Source organism: Oncorhynchus mykiss, chromosome 10 (assembly GCF_057628025.1).
Source record: "Oncorhynchus mykiss isolate SJ-2025 chromosome 10, ASM5762802v1, whole genome shotgun sequence".
Lineage (NCBI taxonomy): Eukaryota > Metazoa > Chordata > Actinopteri > Salmoniformes > Salmonidae > Oncorhynchus > Oncorhynchus mykiss.
In genome coordinates this window covers 52,911,319-52,932,808 of record NC_143031.1, presented here as the reverse complement: position 1 = coordinate 52,932,808, position 21,490 = coordinate 52,911,319, and the positions used below count along the sequence as shown (strand labels likewise).

The window sequence follows — 21,490 nt, the reverse complement described above, 5'->3', positions numbered from 1 at the left end:
TCTCCACTATGAAACAGGGCCTTATTTCATTGATTCTGAAGCCCGATAAAGACCCTTCTCTCATTGACAATTGAAAATTGAAGACCAATTACTTTATTACATATTGATTACACATTGATTGCTCTGGTTTATGCCAAAAGATTAAAGAAAGAAATAGATACCATTATAAACATAAGCTCAAACATTTGTTTAGTCTTGGACCTTATAGATTATTCAGATGCAATTGACTCAGATGTGGTTGTCTTATTTTTGGGCTTCTGTAAAGCCTTTGACACAATTGAACATGAATTTCTCTTTAGGTGTCAAAGTTTTTGGATTTGGTGAAAATGTTATCAAAGTAATTTGCATGTTTTACAAAGATATAAATAGTTCTGTGTTACTAAACCTTAATACTTCCACAATATTCAGTATCAACAGAAGTGTACGACAGGGATGCCCAATTTCGCCATTTTTATTCATTTTGGTTGTGGAACTTCAATCTCTAGATATTCTGAATAATGCAAATTTGTATGGCTTAACCATTTTTAACAAAGAAACTGGCTGATGATACTACTCTTTTCTTAAGAGACAAAGCCCAGGTCACCCATGCCCTTAATGCTATAACTGCATTTTCTATTGCATCAGGATTAAAACTGAATGTTTCTAAATGTGAAATCTAATGTTTATTTGACTCTGATGATAAAGAAATAGAAAATATTCCTATAAAGGACTGTTAAATATTTAGGAATACATCTGTCAAAAAAACACTTAATCAGACAATATTTGAATTTTTCTCCTAAAATTAAGAAAACCAAAAATATTTTCAGTAATTGGCTACAAAGAGATCTTTCTACACTTGGGAGAGTACTTCTGTCCAAGGCAGAGGGACTGTCTCGTTTTGTGTACCCCTCATTATCGTTATGTGTAAATCCTGCTACTTGTAAAAACATCAGTAAGACCTTTCTTGACTTCATTTTGAAAAATAAGTCTCACAAACTGAAAAGTCAGTCCTTTCTAACAAAAGAGCTAAAGGCGGTCTAGAAGTGTTGGATTTTGTTGACATACATAACACTTTCAAGATAAAGGTTTAAAAGATGTTTTGATCAATACTGATTCAATATGGTATTTCATTACAAATAATGTGTTTAATAAGTTGGGAGGTCTTACATTTTTACTGGAATGTAATTATATTCCTGAACTGCTAAATGGGCTAGGTTTCACCAATAAGCTTTAATGGCCTGGAAAATGAAAGTTTCCTGCAAAATTCTTCCCCACATAAAGCTCTTTTGTGGAATAATTCAGACATAACTGTAAGGAATAAGTCATTGTTCTACCACAGCTGTCATGAGAGGAATATTGACTTTGTTCTTGATGTTTTCGACAACAAGGGTAATATTCTCACATATGAACAATTTATAACATTGAAAGAGTTTCCAATACCTTTCAGAGAGTTTATTTCTGTGATCAAAGCCGTACCCAGTGTTCTAACTACACTAATGAAAACTCATCTTAGCTTTGGTAATGATCACAAATTTTATCCAGAACTCAGATCGGAAGGCGTAGGCTTACTTGAGAAATCTTGTTGTAATAAATATATAAGACAAATTCTTCATTCACAAAACCAACTTACACCGAGAGGAAAGTTTTTCTGGAACATGCTTATTACTGACATTGTCTGGAAAAATGCATGGTTAAGGCCTTACAAATATTGTATACCAAACAAAGTTACGGAAGTGCACTTCAAAATTTTACACAAGATATATCCATGTAATTCTATGATTTCCAAATTTGTGCCTATTAATGATATCTGCATTTTCTGTGAAAAAGAAGGTGAGAATCTGTCTCACTTGTTCTTTGAATGTAAATTTGTGTCAGGATTTTGGGGAAACCTGCAAAGTACTTATTTACCATTATGAACACTACCTATGTTTTTTACATCAAATCAAAAATCAAATCAAATTTTATTTGTCACATACACATGGTTAGCAGATGTTAATGCGAGTGTAGTGAAATGCTTGTAAGATATAAAAATATATAATATGTTACTATTGCAATGATAACAAGACCACTGAAATTATTGTGATTTTTTTTATTCTTGTTGCCAAATACTTCATACACAAACAAAAATTCCAAAATTCTATACCAAAATTACAATTTGTAAAAATGTAATTTAACAATTTTATTAAAACATTAACCCTAGTGAACAATAGCAAGAATAACATTTTCCTAAATCACGACAATAATATTTTTTCAGAGTGATTACAATTGCACTATAATTGTTTTGTTTTTTTATATTTTTTTTTGTTCCAGTATTTTCTCGTTAATACCTGCATTCTGTTTTGTATGATGTAAGAATGTAAAATGTTGATTTGTATTTTGAATTTTTTTTAAAGACAAAAAAAATAAATAAAAGATAGACCCTATATGAAGTGGTTCTAAAATAGAATACGTAATTTCCAAACGTTCTATTTTCTTCTTTTAAATTGTATTTGTGTTTATTTATTGTTTATTTAGTAAATACATTCTTAATACTTTTTTTTCTTAAAACTGCATTGCTAGTTAATGGATTGTAAGCAAGCATTTCACTGTAAAGCCTACACCTGTTGTATTCGGCGCATTAGAAAAATACAATTTGATTTGATTCTATGAATTTATGACAATAAAAAAGACCGGTTGTCAGAAAAATAGAAAAAGAAAAGTGGCATATTATTCCCGGAGGTGTATATGGTCAGATTTCATGGGCTGAAACGCTGCAATTCCACTTTAAATCGACATCCATTAATGGAAAATGGTCTGGGGAGTAATAAGGTTGAATGATCTTATTCTCTTGTGGCATAGACACATTCCTTTAATTTCATGTTAAACTGGCAATAATAATTATTTGATGGAGACGTCGTTACAAATTACGTCGTTATTACGTCGCTCGATAACGTTATGGAAAAGGGTTTATTGGATAAATGTGGCATCTACTCTTGCTTCAGAAAAAAAGTGCTAGTTTAACAGGAATTGTTGGCTGGTTTTGAGTGGTCGTTGCTCTTATTACCTGGCAACCCTGGGGCCACCCGTCTGCCTTGGAAACCATAGAGATGACGAATATGTTTACACACGTCATCACTAGCTATTTAGCAAGGGATGTTTTACGTTGCATGTGTTAGCTATATATTGTGCTAGAACTATAAAGTATTGGAATCAGAAGAAAGTTTGCATATTGTTTTAAAATATAGTTATCTACCTTTTTCATTGTTGAGTAGCTTGCATTTAGCAGCTTGGTACTGATAATTAGCTAACGTTAGCAGATTTGTTCAGCCAGCAACGCCTAGCAGCTAGCTAACGTTAATCTGGACAAGCTATCAACACAAGTCAAGGGGAGATGTTCAAAGCAAAACTGCTTTTAATTGGACCAAGTGAGGTAAGACGAAAGAGCTATTTACACATTAGGTATTTATTTTGCGGCTGGCTAGCAATGATGAATTGTTTGGATTCATTGGGTACGATGCCAGTCTTTTTCTGCTCTCTTTGACTACTCCTTATGGAATTTGCATTCCAAACACTCACTTGACAATTACAGCAATGGAGTTGGCAAGAGTACAAACAGATGTGAGACCAGGCTAGGTTAGATGGGTTGCAAATGAAAGATATTGGCATTTATCTCTCCAGTGAAAATTGATTAAACAGATCTTCCGTTGTGTTTCAGTCTGGAAAAACAGTTCTAGCCAACTTTCTCTCTGACACCGTGGAGACAGTAGGAGGGGAATACTGTCCTACTCAAGGTGTCAGGTAAACTGAGGACTCATATCTCCCAGTTCCAGCATCAGATTTGTCAATCAGCAAAAGCTTGGTAGTAGATGTCTACAACTCCAAATTATGGCTTGTGCACCATTTAACCATTGTGTTGTTCCAAGGATACTGGAGTTTGAATCTCAGTATGAGGGAAGTGGGGACAAATCCTTGACATGTGAGGTGGAACTTTGGGACTGTGCTGGAGATTTCAAGTAAGGACCAATAGTGCTTTTTCAAACACGTTTCAAACTAATTTCACAGCTGAACTGTACACCTAAACACAGAAATTCGCTCAACAGAATTAGTCAAATAACCGTTTCAGTAGTGTAATTTACTATTCTGTCCACCATTCACAGCAAAGAGTACTGCATTGCAGTTATGTCAATCTAATCAAAGCTACAATTCTTCCAAATTGTCGTTTCCGATGCAGGTTTGAGTCGTGCTGGCCAGCATTGATGAAAGACTCCAATGGTGTTGTGATAGTGTTCAACCCAGACATGCCACGCCACCTAACGGAAGTAGAGACATGGTACTCCATGTTCATCTCCTCACAGGGGCTGCAGGACAGGCAGTGTCTACTGATGGCCCACCACAAGCCTGGCAGTGGAGTAGATCATGGACGACCCAACCTAGGTAGGACTAATTATCAACAAGCTTGTTACATTGTATCTTTGTCTAGTGCACTGTAGGAGCATCTTTCCTTTGAATGACATTTCAATATTTCCAATGCCCCCGCTGCTAAAGCAACCTTATGCGAGTACATGCCATTTGTCATCATGCCACTTAAGGCCCAATGTAGCAGTTCTATCAAATCATGTATAGGTAACAATTAAGTACCTTACTGTTATTTTTTCCCAAATAGAATGGTAAAAGTAGCTTCTTAACAAATAGCTAATGCTCAAGCAATACATTTACTAGGGCTGTGTAGGAGTGGTCTGAGGGACCTAATTGGATGAGCCTAATGGGAGTGATATGTAACCTGAACTAGCTGTTATTGAGAGGTTTGAAAATCCTATTGGTATATTAACTTATACCACCTGGTGATGTCACCAGGAAGGCCAAAACTCCATCCCACCAAAACAGGTGGACATTTCAGGCTCTTTTCAAACAGCCCTTACACTAAAACTAAATGTTTCAGTTTTTCCAACCCAATCACATTTGACTGCACTGGGCTTTCAGACAGGACAATTAGTGAGGACAATTAGTTGCATTTCTTTGACGTTTTGTCGTGTGTAGCTTCACATTTGAACAGGTTACCATTGAGTCACTCTAACCTGGAGGAAGATCCTGAGGATGTGCGGCAGGGGTTCCGCAGGTACTTGGAGAACATTGTGCAAACACTGTCAGAGAGCCGGGAGCGAGAGGAGATGTCTATCATTACTTAAGATCATCCCGAACCAAAGCTTCATCTATCGAAGGTTGGATTTTGACTCCACTAGATACTCTGCAGTCAAAGGCTCTGCAAGTTTTTTTTTTTTTTTTTTACAGGTATTTCTAACTTTAATGAATCAGCTGCACTTGTGCTTTTCCAAAACATAATTCCACCCTATTTCCAAAGTTGGTGGCAAAAGTAACCAGAAATGAAATCTTTCAATCAACTGCACTTTGATTTTTTTGTGTGCAGACAAATGCTTAAAATTGTCTACTTTTATAAATTCTGAAAAATAAATGCAACATGTAATGTGTTGGTCATGTTTCGTGAGCTGAAATAAAATATCCCAGAAATGTTCCATATGCAAAAAGCTTATTGCCCTCATGTTTATATCCCTGTTATTGAGCATTTCTCCCTTGCCAAGAAAATCCATCCACCATCCAGGTGTGGCATATAAAGAAGCTGACTAAACAGATGTTCTGCCCCTGAACAAGGCAGTTAACCCACTGTTCCTAGGCCATCATTAAGAACAAATTCTTAAAACTTGCCTAGTTAAGGTTAAATAAAAACAGGTTGCTAGGCCATCATTGTGCTGGGGACAATAAGGCCACTCCAATGTGCAGTTGTCTCAATGCCACAGATGTTAAGAGAGCATGCAATTGACATGCTGACTGCAGAAATGTCCACAAGCTGTTGGCAGAGAATTTAATGTTCATTTCCCTGCCATAAGTTGGAGGAAACTCGTTTTAGAATATGGCAGTCCATCCAACCGCAGACGGTTGAGCTGTCAACTTATTTAAAAGTGGCCCATGGTGGGGTTATGGCAGGCATAAGTTACAGACAACGAACAGTTGCATTTTATCCATTGGCAACTTGAATACACAAATAACATGACAAGATCGCAAGGCCCATTTTAAGGTATCTGAACAGATGCATACCTGTATTCCCAGTCATGTGAAATCCACAGATTAGGGCCTAACACTTAAATTAACTGATTTCCTCAAACTCAGTAAAATCTTATTTGAGTTTCTATTTTTGTTCAGTATATTTCCCACAAATGTTTCAGAAGAAAGTTGGCAACTTCAATATATTTGATAGCAGTCCTGCAGTGTCATGACAGTTGTAAATGTTTCAAGTTACAGTGCTAAAGTTCTTTAAATAATATACATTTATTAATTGGATTTCCAGTTGAGGTGGAAGTTAAGAACAGAGCAACAAGACAGTCCGATTTATACAGCATATCCAACAATGCCTCCTTTCCCGATGCACTCTCCAATGTAGAACCACATTAACACTTCAGTGCACACCAATCCATTTCTGAATGCATCCTGTAACAAAAGCATATTGAGATGAATGCCACACAAATACCAGCAAGTCACACCTTAAAACAACGTGAATCTATTCAGAGACAATTCCATATTTCCCAAATGGTTATGGTGTAGACCTAATGTCTACTCTAGTGGATTGTGGTTTACGTCAATCTTAAGAAGCACTTATTTTGTTTATGAAGGGACTACTTGTTAAACACCCACAGTCAATCCAATGGGTAAAATAAAGAAATAGCTAGCTACTTATACAGTATTGCAATTATTCAAACAATCTTCCCAGTTCTCACCTTCACTGTGGTCTGTCCAAGGCGTCCACTGTTGACACCGGTGACAATGTTTTTGATCCCAATAATGGCCTGGGGAATCTCGGCAGGGGAAGGGGGCACAAGCTCGACTTTAGCATAGTGCCAGAAGGTCGCCAGACGGGGCTTGGAGTAGGTAGCAGCGGCTGAAAGAACATAATATACGTCATGAAATGTGTCCTCTGCTGAACACTTGGGTCAAGCTAGACAAGAAATATAGCTAGCATAAGAGTTTACAGGTGAGATACACAAATTGGTATATACAACCTGAAGCTAATGCCTGCAAAAATGTGTAAATATTCCTTACAAGACAGAATGTTGGATAAAATTACATGTAAAAATAAATTAAAAGACAAAAGTACTCTACTGGTTGTCTGTGCGGTTTGTTCATCAGCTGCTGGACAAAATATCCACAGGAAAGTATTACCTTTTAGAGAGCCGGTAGGTATATGGGTCGGTTTTACATGGGTTGGCACAGAGGTAAAGTACGTCTTACTGGACATTTGGTTCTCGTCAATAGTTATTGAACCAAGTATGCCATGACAATGAAAATTGTATATTCTGAATCAGTGGAGAACAATCCACATTTCAAAAACATTTTAGATTGAAATCAGAATAAAAAGGTAACAAAAAGTGATGATTGTTCACCATCCTCCTGATTCAAAATACAATTTCATGGCATGCTTTGTTCAATAGCTATTGACAAGAGAACCAAATATTAAACTAACTTTACCTCAGTGGCAAACCAAACCATATTTCGAGCTGTTGAAGGACAAACCGCACAGACAACCTGTGCTTGTAAGGAATAGTTTAGCATTTATTAGGGCTACTCATTCAAGGGTTTTATTTAGAATTCCAGGCTTGGCATTCTGCAGTGATACGCCATCCCATCTGGTTTGCTGTTAGTGGGGCTATCATTTGTTTTTCAACAGAACAATGACCCAACACATCTCCAGACTGTGTAAGGGCTATTTGACCAAGAAGGAGAGTGATGGAGTGCTGCCACAGATAACCTGGCCGACACAATCACCACACCTCAATCCAATTGAGATGGTTTGCGATGAGTTAGACCGCAGAGTGAAGGAAATGCAGCCAAGCATTCCAGGTGAAGCTGGTTGAGAGAATGCCAAGAATGAACCAATCTGTCATGGTAAAGGAGGCTACTTTGAAGAATATAAAATATATTTGGATTTGTTGTACACTTTTTTGGTTACGACATGAGCCCATGTGTTATTTCAATTGATGTCTTCACTATTATTCTACAAAGTATCAATTAAAACCCTGGTATAAGTATTTTGACTGGTACTATATATTGTCACATACACCATCCAGTAAAATGTGTTCTTTTACAGAGTCAGCCATTGCAGTATGGCAACCGTGGAGCACATTAGGGTTACGTACCTTGCTGAAGGGCATAGCAACGCCTTTTTTACCTTGTCGGTTAGGGTGTTCGAACCAGCGACCTTTCAGATACTGGCCCAACACTAACCTCGTGGCTACCTGCCGTCCATTTACACGAATTTTGCAGGCATTAGCTTCAGGCTGTATTTCCCAATTAAATTTGGTATTAAAGCATAATTAAATCAGACTACAGTTGAGAGCTAGGTGACTCGGATTGTCAGAACACCTGAGGTTGACATTTAGCTAACTGCCTACATCAAATATTAAATCTGAGGCTACATCATTAGGTAACAAGTTATTTACTATATCGTTAGCCAGCTAGATAACAAGCTAACTACAGTACTAAAATTAGTAACCTCATATAGTTAATGTTCATTTGGAGACACATTTTTATTCATGATTAAGGGGGGACGGCTTGTTAGTTAGCTAGTTATCAAGTTTGAGTAGTTAGTTGCAGTCGGGAGAATGTGCTAACGTAGTTAACATTGACAGCAGAACCAGGCCATGCAAGCTTGACTGTCAGTTGGACTGCAATAACATGCATGTTTAAAAGCGTCAAGGTTTAGCTAATGTCCAAACAAAATAATTAGACTTACCTCCGATCAAAGTAGGTACTTTGGCCATCAGTTTCTGGACTGCCTGTGCCATGATGCTTTATTTTGAGTAATTTTCACGACTTCTCTTACCGGCTTGTTTGCTGCAACTGCGAATGTCACCTCCAGCTAGAAGGACCCTTCAAGTGGGCTGCCTTATGAATTGCCTGAACAGAAATAGCTGCAGCGCTGCCTCGTGTAACGCATGGACACTGAATGGATGTAAACTAGTGTGTGCTTATTATTCTTTTCCCCCACGTAATCCTTCTCAAAGGTGAACAATCTGTTTTTCATGGCAACAACAGACTGTAACAAATTGAACCAAGTGTCGGTAAATCTCCACACTTTCTTTCCACTATATCTGATCTGAAAAAGCACTGGATAGGTACACATCACTATAGCAGACTTCTGCCATATTGCTTTCACCGATTTAATTTGTCATATCAGAGCAGCTGGGGGAAAGGATGCATTCAGGGCTTGGGGAGCTGAAATATTAATCAATTGTGAGGCATATTGGCCTTATATTATTTGTATGTCCAAATGTAATTTTTTTATGCTTATTGTTTTGTTTTTTTTTGCATTTATATACAGGCCTATGTATTATGTTACAGTTCCTTCAGAAAGTATTCATAGACCTTGACTTATTCCACATTTTGTTGTTAAAGACTGAATTCAAAACGGATTACATTTTTTTTTACACACAATACACAAAGTGAACACAATGTTTGCACATTTATTGAAAATGAAATACAGAAATATGTCATTTACATAAGTATTCACATCACTGCGAAATTGTGAAGGTTAGAATCACCTTTGGCAAAGATTACATCTGTGAGTCTTTCCGGGTAAGTCTCTAAGAGCTTTGCAAACCTGGAATGTACAATATTTGTCCATTGTCCTTTTCAAAATTCTTTAAAGCTCTGTAAAATGTGTTGGTGATCATGGCTAGATAACAATTTTCAAGTCTTGCCATAGGTTTTCAAGCAGATTTACGTCAAAACTGTAACTCTGGTGGAAAGCAGACTGAACCAGGTCTAGGAAAACCACCTGTGCTTAGCTCCATTCCATTTATTTTTTATCCTGAAAAACTCCCCAGTCCTTAACGATTACAAGCATAACCATAACATGATGCAGCCACCACTATGCTTGAAAATATGTAGAGTAGTACTCAGTAATGTGTGGTATTTGATTTGCCCCAAACATAACACTTTGTCTTCATGAGATTCTGTTTTCTGTAAAGGCTTCCTTATTTTCACTCTCAATTAGGTTAGTATTGTGGAGTAACTACAACATTGTTGATCCATCCTCAGTTTTCTCCTATCACAGCCATTAAATTCTGTAACTATTTTAAAGTCACAAATTTATGAAATCCCTAAGTGGTTTCCTTCCTTTTCGGCAACTGATTTACAAAGGACGCATGTATCTTTGCAGTGATTAGGTGTATTGATACACCATCCAAAGTGTAATGAAAACCTTCATCATGCTCAAAATGGACATTTAATGTCTGCTTTTTTATTTACCAATAGGTGCCCTTCTTTGCGAGGCATTGGAACATCTCCCAGGTCTTTGTGGTTGAATCTGTGTTTGAAATCCACTGCTCAACTGAAGGACCTTACAGATAATTGTATGTGTGGAGTACAGAGATGAGGAAGTCATTCAAAAATCATGTTAAGAACTGTTATTGCGCACAGACTGAGTCCATGCAACTTGTTAAGCTAATCTTTGATCCTGAACTTAATTAGACTTGCAATAACAAAGGGGTTGAATACTGATTTACTCAAGACATTTCATCTTTTCATGTTTAATTCATTTGTAAAATGTAAAAAATATGTAATTCTACTTTGACATTATGGGGAATTGTGTGTAGGCCAGTGACAAAAAAAATCTAGATAATTCAGGCTGTAACACAACAAAATTTGGAAAAAGTCAAGGGGTGTGAATACTTTCTGAAGACACTGTATTATGCCAATTTCCATTCTTCGTGAGAAATACAAATAATAGTGGGGGATAAAAGCATCACTTCCAATTTTGCAGTTATTATTAATTGGCAGTTTCAAGTAGCATCATATAGAACATCCATGTTCAATGTTGTAAAATACAGAAGTTCCAAGTTGAGGCCAAATTTCATCAACATATTCAAGTTTAAATGCATTCATCAAATAACGATAATCTAATAAGATAACAATCTACCGTCAAACTACATGGATAGAGGTTACAATACCGATGTCTAACACTTTATTTAGGACCTTGTGAAGATGCTGGAAGAAACAGGTACAAAAGTATCTATATCCACAGTAAAACGAGTCCTATATCGACATAACCTGAAAGGCCGCTCAGCAAGGAAGAAGCCACTGCTCCAAAACTGCCATAAAAAAAAGCCAGACTACGGTTTGCAACTGCACATGGGGACAAAGATCGTAGTTTTTGGACAAATGTCCTCTGGTCTGATGAAACAAAAATAGAACTGTTTGGCCATCGTTATGTTTGGAGGAAAAAGGGGGATTTTAATCCATGACGGTGTAGTGTGTTACTAATGGTTTTCTTTGAGACTGTGATCCCAGCTCTCTTCAGGTCATTGACCAGGTCCTGCCGTGTAGTTCTGGGCTGATCCCTCACCTTCCTCATGATCATTGATGCCCCACGATGTGAGATCTTGCATGGAGCCCCAGACCGAGGGTGATTGACCGTCATCTTGAACTTCTTCCATTTTCTAACAATTGCGCCAACAGTTGTTGCCTTCTCACCAAACTGCTTGCCTATTGTCCTGTAGTCCATCCCAGCCTTGTGCAGGTCTACAATTTTCTCCCTGATGTCCTTACACCCTCTCTGGTCTTGGCCATTGTGGAGAGGTTGGAGTCTGTTTGATTGAGTGTGTGGACAGGTGTCTTTTATACAGGTAACGAGTTCAAACAGGTGCAGTTAATACAGGCAATGAGTGGAGAACAGGGGGGCTTCTTAAAGAAAAACTAACAGGTCTGTGAGAGACGGAATTCTTACTGGTTGGTAGGTGATCAAATACTTATGTCATGCAATAACATGCTAATTAATTACTTAAAAATCATACAATGTGATTTTCTGGATTTTTGATAAACCTATGATAAAAATTACAGACCTCTACATGCTTTGTAAGTAGGAAAACCTGCAAAATCGTGTGTATCAAATGCTTGTTCTCCCCACTGTAAATGCTTGGGTCATATTCAGTCACTCACAGGGCAGATATGCCATCAGTTTCCTCCTCCACCTGTAGCGATACAAGATCAATTAGATGTGATAATTTATTAAAGAATAATAAATACATAGGCTACAGTACAATTTCCTAAGGACATGTTCTCTCACCGTAGCCTCTACAGCAGTAAAGGGACTCTGGCTCTGTCCGAGCTTGTTGTACCCACTCTTCTCCACAACCAAAAGAGAAAGGGAATGTCCTCCCTCCTGAACCAGAACCATCACATTCTCCAGACAGTTCTCCTCCATGTTCTGTCCGTTCACCTCCATCACCACGTTCCCTACCAAAAGTCCTGCTCTACTCCCAGAGCCCCACAGCGCCACCTAGAGGACCCAAAACATCTAGGTCATTTCCATAGTAGAAAGCCAACTGTATCATTTCACCTCTTTAAAGGCCCAATGCAATCAAAATCGTGATTGTCCTGTGTTTTATATATATTTCCACACTAAGAGATTGGAATAATACTGGGAAATTGTGAAAATTATGATAATGCAGTTTTGGTGTAAGAAAAGACCACCCTGAATTTCTGCCTGTTTTGGTGGGATGGAGTTTTGGCCTGCCTGGCCATCACCAGGCAGTCAGTATAAGTTAATAGACCAATAACAAAGAGAGTTTTAAACCTCTCTGCCATTAACAGCTAGTTTTCAGGTTACATATCCCTTCCATTAGTCTTGTCCAATTTAGGACCCTCACTCAGACCACTCCCAGACAGTCCTAGCAAAATTGTTGCTTGAGAAATTGTTCTTTGCTAAGAAGCTACTATTTTTGTTTCTTTTTGACCATATTGATAGAATAAGATAACTGTAAGGTACCTAATTTCTATCCAGAAATTATTTGATATTGACATCAAAACAGCTGCATTGGCCCTTTTTACCTTACATTGGGCCTTTTTTTACCTTACATTTAATGAGAAATATAATTATTCTCAGCTCTTTGTAAGTAGAATAATTCAGTGCAATCTCTGGTTTGAGAGAAAAATGTTAAATTCACTTGTGATCCTTGAGCTGCCCACCAGTTAGTGTGTGTCCATGAGTGTCCTATGGTGCCCTACCTGGCTTACAAAGATTCCAGGGGTGTCCTGGACACAGCCCAAGTTAATGCCGAAACCCAGAGGTCCTTTCTGGAGAACACAAAGGACTAGGCACAGTGGGCAGCACCACTGGTTCTTCCTTTGGAACCTCCACTACAACTCGGAGTGGTGGTGGGACTAGGTTCTCATTTTCCTTTACCTGTTCAACTGCATTACTCCCACAGAAGAGCAGGTGGGATAGATCCAACTGAATGGAGTAAAATAGGGTACATAACAAAGAGAACCATATTAACTCATTAGATGTACTTTATATGTTAAATGCCTGCTTACTCTGGTTATAATTTAAACTGAAACCTTTTAGTCAAGGATGTTTATTAAGCCCTACCACACAAACACTAGCAATGGTCATCAAAGTTGTTACACGTTTTTAAAAACAATTCTAATAAATGCAACAGTTGGACAATGGAAGACATTCCAAACTTTTAGACATTTTATAATCCATCATATATTGACTGAATTACAGCAAATAAATAATTTTACTGGCACAGACTAATAATGAATGGAGTTCAGGGATTTTGGTGGGAATTCAGGTATTCAATTTATTGTAACATGTATCTTATTTTTAAATGTAACTTATTTTTTAAAATGTAACATCTAATTTGTCAACATTTAAACTGTAATAATTTTTTATTGCTGCCATCTCAGCCGTGCTGCCTTGGTCTACCTCACGCATTACGTGGGCTAAAGAAGGAAAGCATTTCACACACAGACACTGATGGTTACAATCTGGATTATAGATATACACTACCGTTCAAAAGTCAGTTTTATTGCTTCATTAAGATTTCAGCTGTGCTAACATAATTGCAAAATGGTTTTCTAATGATCCTTTTAAACTTGGATTAGCTAACACAACATGCCATTGGAACACAGGAGTGATGGTTGCTGATAATGGTCCTCTGTATGGCTATGTAGATATTCCATAATAACTACAATAGTCGATATTATGGAATATCTACATAGGCTACAATAGTAATTTACAACATTAACAGTGTCTACACTGTATTTCTGATCAATTTGATGTTATTTTAATGGACAAAAAATATGCTTTTCTTTCAAAAACAAGGACATTTTTAACTGACCCCAAACTTTTGAATGGTAGTGTAAGTGTATGGGTTTGTGAATGTGTTCCGTGCATGTGTGTGTGTGTGTGTGTGTCTTGTTTTTACCCTATAGTTTTTGCTATTGCTTGTGTCAAAGCTATTTCCTGCATATGGTATGCATAGTTGAGTTTGTTTGTATATGTATCATCACGGTGTCGGTGTCATCTCCTCTCTGACCCTTGGGTCCAGGGACCAGCTGGAGTTTCCTGGGTGAATGTGGCAGGTTGTGGTGGGAACCAGCCAGGGTGGGAAGGATAGGCATCCGCCAACGGACATAGCTCTGCTCACTCTCACTGTCAATCACCAGGATGGTCATGTGGTCCCTGCACTTCTTCACCTGCACACAATACATGGACAAGCTGTATCAGGCCAGTCATGTTCATTAGGCACCAAACGGAAGAAAAGGGCTTGAAACAGGGAGTGACTATCTGGACTTGTCCAATAAGAAACATTGGTTTTCATTTTCCATTTCAAAATGTTTTGATGCCCTAATGAATGTGACCCAGATTGCTCAAAGGCTGGTCCATACAGTGAAGGGAGGTCTGTCTGTCCAAGTCCACCTACCATCTTGCTGAGAACAGAGTTTGTGAGCTCTGACACTGTGTTGCCATCGATGCTCACTCTCACTGTCAGTCACCAGGATGGTCATGTGGTCCCTACATTGGTTTTCATTTTCCATTTCAAAATGTTTTGATGCCCTAATGAATGTGACCCAGATTGCTCAAAGGCTGGTCCATACAGTGAAGGGAGGTCTGTCTGTCCAAGTCCACCTACCATCTTGCTGAGAACAGAGTTTGTGAGCTCTGACACTGTGTTGCCATCGATGCTCACTCTCACTGTCAATCACCAGGATGGTCATGTGGTCCCTGCACTTCTTCACCTGCACACAAACATGGACAAGCTGTATCAGGCCAGTCACGTTCATTAGGCACCAAACGGAAGAAAAGGGCTTGAAACAGGGAGTGACTATCTGGACTTGTCCAATAAGAAACATTGGTTTTCATTTTCCATTTCAAAATGTTTTGATGCCCTAATGAATGTGACCCAGATTGCTCAAAGGCTGGTCCATACAGTGAAGGGAGGTCTGTCTGTCCAAGTCCACCTACCATCTTGCTGAGAACAGAGTTTGTGAGCTCTGACACTGTGTTGCCATCGATCCACAGCAGGCGGTCTCCCCTACACACCCCCGCTCTCTCGGCTGGACCCCCGCTCACCAGGCTCACTGAGATCCGGCCCTTCTCCCCTAAAGGCGGTTCACATGTCATGACACAAAGTCAACAATCATTCTACGACCAACGAATCAACTCTGATTCTGATTCATTCATAATTTCAAATTTGTATCAATGTCCTCTCAGCTGCAGTCTCACATACCTTCCACAAGCAGGAAGTTGACTCCAAAGCCTGAAGCTATATCCAACACCAGTAGACACAGCTGGCGCCCACTAAGCTTCATACGCATGGCCACCTGACTCACACAAAGAGACAGAGACAGGGGGTATCATAACTATTCACCTCTCTTCACATTTTATTGTGTTACAGAGTGCATTAAAATGGATTTAGTTGTAATTTTTTCATCAACCATCTACACAAAACACTGTAATGTCAAAGTGGAAGATTTATTTTTATTTTTTTAAAGATGAATGAAAGATAAAACACTAACATAACTTGATATGATAAGTATTCACCCTCCTGATTCAATACATGTTAGAAACACATTTGGCAATGATTACTGTGCTGACTCTTCTTGGGTAAGTCTATAAGAGCTTTGTCCACTATCGACATATCTATTTATTATTGCCATCGAAATGTTAGCTGTTAAAATTAGATCAAACAATAATATTAAGGGATTAGATATCCTTGGCTTAAAAATGAAGGCGTCATTGTACACTGAAGATTCATGTTTTCTTTTAAAACCACAATTAGAGTCTCTCCACGGCCTCATAGAGGAGATACTTTTGCTATCCTCTCTGGATTAAATCCGAATTATGATATTACATAAAAAATGCACATTTTACATTACCGTGTAGTTTACCAATTAAATGGTCTGACGGAGATGTGAACATACTCGGTATACAAATCCCAAAAGAAAGAAATGATCTCACTCCAATAAATGTTTATAGAAAGTTAGCAAAAATAGATAAGATCTTGCTACCATGGAAAGGAAAACACCTGTCTATTTGTGGAAAAATCACCCTGATTAACTCTTTAGTCATATCAACTTACCTGCTTTTTAAATTATATGAACAAAAAATATTACATTTTATTTGGAACGGCAAGCCAGACAAAATTATATAACGAATATGAATTCGGAGGGCAGAAATTATTAAATATTAAAGCATTAGACCTCTCACTAAAGACATCAGTCATACAAAAGTTATACTTAAATCCAAACTGGTTCTCTAGTAAATTGGTAGGAATGTCTCATCCTATGTTCAAGAATGGACTTTTTCCTTTTATTCAGATTACACCTGCTCACTTTCAGTTGTTTGAAAATGTTTTTTTTTTTAAAACAAGCATTAGAAAGTTGGTTGCAATTTCAGTTTAATCCACCTGAAAAGACAGCACAAATAATACAACAAATATTGTGGTTAAACTCAATTATAATAACTGATTTAAAAAAAATAAACATTAAAATAAATTTTTAAAAAAGGTATAATTTTAGTGAATGATATCATAAATTGGACTGGTGGATTTATGTCACACATGCAGCTAAGACAGACATATGGAAAGTCTGCTCTTACCTTAAAATTACAACCAATTAATTGCAGCATTACCACATAAATGGAAGAGGCAAGTAGAAGGGGGAAAAAGTAAGGAACTTGTATGTCGGCCCTGTATTAAAGAAAAATAAATGGTTAAAGAAAAGTGTGATAAATAAAAACATATACCAATTTCACTTAAGGACCAAAAAACTGACAGCTGTGCCATATAAATTGCAAAATAGTTGGGAAGAGATTTCGATGTACACATTCCATGGCACATAATTTATGAATTGATACGTAAAACAACGGCGGATTCAAAACTTCGAATTTTTCAATTTAAATTACTATACAAAATTCTTGCAACCACCAATAGAAAGTTATATATATGGGGGATACAATCTTCCCAGCTCTGCAGATTTAGAGTCATTAGATCATTTATTTTGGTATTGTCCATATGTAGCTTGTTTATGGTCACAGGTCCAGGAATGGCTGAAGAATTGCAACATTTGCCTAGAACTAACGCTGCTGATAGCAATGCTGGGTGATTTGAAAAGCCATAGTCAATCAAACAATAATATAATAATTATTTTGGCAAAAATGTTTATTTTTAATTTACAATCTGTAGAAGCTATGAGAATAGAAAGGTTCAGTACTTTTGTGAAGCATCACAGTACAGCTGAAAAATATATGGCAAATAGAAATCCAAAATGGATGATGTTGAGAGATAGATGGGAGGGGCAGGAGCTGAAGGGTGGGACTAATAACACGATAACCAATGTAAAACATACAGGGTCTGTAAAATGCATATAGGTTCAGAAATGTTCTGAAATAGCACAGTTACAAATATAAATCAAACTGGATGGACATCAGAAATAGAGGAAGGACTAAAAACAAAACAAATATAACTAATGTAAAATAGATTGTGTCTGTAAAATGTGTATAAGATATATAAACTGAAGGTAGAAGCCTAAGTGTTTATTAGTTTACTCCAATTAGGGGAAGGGTGGTAGGGTTTGCGGGGAATAATAAAGGTATATTGTTTAAAAAGTATGTATATAGGTATGTGTATGTATATATGTGTATATGTATGCATACGTGTATGTATGTGGATATATATATTTACCCCAAAAATATGTGGGGGATTGGAAATGATGCAGACAATTACATTGATGGAAGCATCAATCTTTCGGCAATTTTAAGCTGATTCACCCCTTAAATTATTATTATTTTTATTTTAAAAAAGAGCTTTGCACACATGGATTGTTTTAAAAATTCTTAATGCTCTGTCAAGGTGTTAGGGATCATGGCTAGACAGCAATTTTCAAGTCTTGTCATAGATTTTCAAACAGATTTAAATCAAAACTGTAACTTGGCCACTCAGAAAGTTCCTGACACTAACATTCACTGTTTTTTTATGGTAAGCAACTACAGTGTAGATTTGGCATTGTGTTATAGGTTATTATCCTACTGAAAGGAGGAATGCTCTCCCAGTCTCTAGTGTAAAGCAGACTGAATCATGTTTTCTTCTAGGATTTTGACTGTCCTTAGCTCCATCCTGTTTCTTTTTATGCTAAAAAAACTCCCAAGTCTTTGCCGATATCAAGCATATCCATACCATGATGCAGCCACTAGCATGCTTGAAAATAAGGAGGCAATTACTCAGTCATGTGTTGTGTGGGATTATCCCCAAAACGTAAGGTTTTGCATTTAGGCCAAAAAGTGTATACCTGTGTCGTGTTTTTTGCAGTATTACTTTAGTGCCTTGTTTCATACAGGATGCATGTTTTGGGGTTATTTTTATTCTGTATATTTGTATTCTTCTTTTCACTCTGTCATTTGGGTCATTATTGTGGATTCACTACAATGTTGTTGATCCATCCTCGGTTTTTTCCCATCACAGCCATAGAACGCTGTAGTTGTTTTAAAATCACCAATGGCCTCATGCTGACCATCCATGAGCAGTTTCCTTCCTGTCCTGCAGCTCAGTTCAGAAGGACGACTATATCTTTAATGTATCCAGGTGGTTTAACTTGACCATGCATAAAGTGATATTCAATGTCTGATTTGTTATTGATACCAATCAACCAATCACTGCCCTTTATGAATATTTCAAAAAGCTCCTGGTAGCTGAATCTGTGCTTTAAATTCAATACTTGACCGAGGGACCTTACAAATGTTGTATGTTATGGGGGACAGAGGAAGGGGTAGTCATAAAAAATCATGTCAAACCCGATTATTTCACACAGACTGAGTCCATGTAACGTATTATAGGATTTGTTAAACCAAATTCTATTCCTAAACTAATTTAGGCTTGCCTAAACAAAGGGGGCGAATACTTGTGCAATGAATATATTTTAGTTATTTACTGTCCTTTTTATTAATTTGTAGAATTTTCTTTTCACTTTGACATTATGGAGTATTTTGTGTAGATCAATGACAAAAAAAATCAATATTACATATATTTCAATCCCTCTGTAAGGCAACAAAATGTGAGAAAATCCAAGCGGGGTGAATACTTATGATACCCACTGTACAAGTTAGAATGTTATGTTCAGTCTATGTGCCTTTTTGGCCAAGTCTCTCTTGAAAAATAGGTATTTTGACAACAATGGTAAACCTGTTAAAATCAGGGTAAAATAAAAGCAAAACTGTGTATAATGACCAATATTTTAGGTTAAATCCTCCTTAAAAATTGCTATAGGTCATCGGCCATCTGACCTTTGGGTGTATCATGTCATCCACAAAGCCCGCATTGACCTACAGAAGTCGATCCCCGTCTCTGAGACCGCCGCGCTCCACCACCCCGCATGGCGTCACATGTCTGATCACACGACCAAGGCAGCCCTTCTCCACACGCAGGTGGAAGCTGAAGGACTCACCCTCTTCACGTTTAAGAATGCAGAGACGCAGTGTGGGTCTCAAGCAAGGCTCTACAGGGGACAGTTATATAGGAGAAGGAACAGTGAACATACATTTAAAGTCTATAGTCTAAAGTCAAAGTCTATCGTATATCATCTTTTTCCCCAAAATTCAGAAAAGGTGAAAGAATTGAGGTGTGTAATGACAAACACTAAAGGGGTAGCTTACCTGCATCATCTGAGATGACCATTGCTGGGTTGTCTATTCCCTCCTTAGGATTGAAGGTGAATTTCCTTTGACATAAAAGATAATAATTGTATTTTTCAGAATTGAGCGATCAAGTTGCAAATCACCACTTCACGAGCCATTGAGTGAAATTTCAGCAGTACAGTATATGGCCCCATTACGTAAGTGCAATCTGTGACCATTTATCTGCGCTTGTGAAGGCTTGAGGCCAAAGTCATAAAGCTCTCAGTGCCAGAGAGAGAGAGAGAGGGAGAGAGAGAAACAGAGAGAGAGAGTCAGAGGGAGTGTGAGAGAGAGAACAATCTTAAAAGTCAGCAAATCCAGGCTCAGAGTTTAATGTGTTGCTGTGTTTCCACGGGTCTTCAGGGACAGACTGTGCAGAACAGCACTATGAACTGCTATGAAACCTAGTTTCTATTCAGCCAAATAAGTAAACTCATGAGTAACATAAACTTGAATGTTTCCAATTCAACTGATCACTTGCTTAGGCCAACACATGTATTTATTCACATGCAAAAACTGTGGAATATTGGAAAACACTAAGGGTAGATTGTGAGGAGGAAAGGAACAAAACGCACTCTGTTAGCGCTATGACCTCCAGAAGACCTGAAAGAGAACATCACCACACAGCAGTCAGTTTAATAGTTTATAGCAATTGTTGATCTCGTCAGTGTGAGGCCAGCCACAATAAGTACGTTTCTTTATGTGAATCTGAAGACAAAATACATTTGGTCAACCTTAACCTTGCAAAAAACAAAAAATCTGTGAATCCTAATTACCTACTTTTCCTGACTTCCATTTACATATTTCAAACTGGTTGACCTGGTGTCTACCCACTGGGCACACACTGGTTGAATCAATGTTGTTTCAACGTAATTTGTCAACTTATTATGATGTGGAATCAATGTGGAAAATACATTGGATTTGATCCACACGATTATGTCATCATTGTAACCAAATTTTAACCAAATTTTCAACATAGACAAACCTTGTATAAAACATGTTGAAATTGTACCTTTAAAACAATGTCAGATCTTCAACATTATATCCACTATCAGAACAAAAAACAATAGGCTGGACAGCACCTCCTACTAGAGAATTGATCTACCTACAGCTACCCTTTTGTCTATTTATGTCACTGACTATTACCAATGTGCTATCGTGAGAATGAGTGTTGAGAGGTCTGCACTTAAAAACAAAATAGATTATTTGTTGCTATCAACATCATTACAAAAGGTAGGTTTAACAGAGAAAATTAAATGTGACCATACTTCATCACTCATACATCATCAAATATTTAGGCCTTAAATAGCATTGCAAAGTCATCGACAGATATTGTTTCAATTCAACCCAGAATTAAACTAAAAATAGACAATAGACGCACATAAATATGTTGGTCACAATTTGATGTTTTGAGAAAGAGATATTTTTTTTTCAATCTATTATGTTTTTGTATTGGTTGTGTTTTTTTTGTGTGTTTTTTTCTTCAGATACCTCCAATGGGAACAATGT

General features: G+C 37.4%; 3 protein-coding genes across 3 annotated transcripts; 1 reads left to right on the top strand and 2 right to left on the bottom strand.

The window, feature by feature from the left end:
- Positions 1 to 2,723: 2,723 nt before the first annotated feature.
- ift22 (intraflagellar transport 22 homolog (Chlamydomonas)) lies at positions 2,724 to 5,501 on the top strand. Its single transcript, XM_021619009.3, has 5 exons — positions 2,724 to 3,388; positions 3,674 to 3,756; positions 3,882 to 3,971; positions 4,190 to 4,392; positions 4,996 to 5,501. The coding sequence occupies exons 1-5, from the start codon at positions 3,350 to 3,352 to the stop codon at positions 5,142 to 5,144; spliced, it is 564 nt and encodes a 187-aa protein (XP_021474684.2). The 5' UTR covers positions 2,724 to 3,349; the 3' UTR covers positions 5,145 to 5,501.
- A 780-nt stretch (positions 5,502 to 6,281) lies between these two features.
- atp5mg (ATP synthase membrane subunit g) lies at positions 6,282 to 9,192 on the bottom strand. The gene is made up of 3 exons (XM_021619010.3): positions 8,759 to 9,192; positions 6,747 to 6,907; positions 6,282 to 6,459 (listed from the first exon to the last, which is right to left on the bottom strand). Exons 1-3 carry the CDS (start codon positions 8,808 to 8,810, stop codon positions 6,361 to 6,363), a joined length of 312 nt encoding a protein of 103 aa, XP_021474685.2. The 5' UTR covers positions 8,811 to 9,192; the 3' UTR covers positions 6,282 to 6,360.
- Positions 9,193 to 13,621: 4,429 nt separating this feature from the next.
- nherf4b (NHERF family PDZ scaffold protein 4b) lies at positions 13,622 to 20,777 on the bottom strand. Its single transcript, XM_090188531.1, is given in 7 exon segments — positions 13,622 to 14,508; positions 15,278 to 15,414; positions 15,543 to 15,636; positions 19,592 to 19,803; positions 19,961 to 20,025; positions 20,557 to 20,584; positions 20,762 to 20,777. Coding segments are annotated over 7 exon segments (792 nt in total). The 3' UTR covers positions 13,622 to 14,268.
- Positions 20,778 to 21,490: the final 713 nt, after the last annotated feature.

Coding starts and splice junctions, on each gene's coding strand:
- ift22 (XM_021619009.3), top strand. CDS start 3,350: ATGTTCAAAGCAAAACTGCTTTTAATTGGACCAAGTGAG. Junction 3,972..4,189: donor GACTGTGCTGGAGATTTCAA/GTAAGGACCAAT, acceptor TTTCCGATGCAG/GTTTGAGTCGTGCTGGCCAG. Junction 4,393..4,995: donor TCATGGACGACCCAACCTAG/GTAGGACTAATT, acceptor TGTCGTGTGTAG/CTTCACATTTGAACAGGTTA.
- atp5mg (XM_021619010.3), bottom strand. CDS start 8,810: ATGGCACAGGCAGTCCAGAAACTGATGGCCAAAGTACCTACTTTGATC. Junction 6,908..8,758: donor AGTACCTACTTTGATCGGAG/GTAAGTCTAATT, acceptor ATGTTCTTTCAG/CCGCTGCTACCTACTCCAAG. Junction 6,460..6,746: donor TTGGACAGACCACAGTGAAG/GTGAGAACTGGG, acceptor CTTTTGTTACAG/GATGCATTCAGAAATGGATT.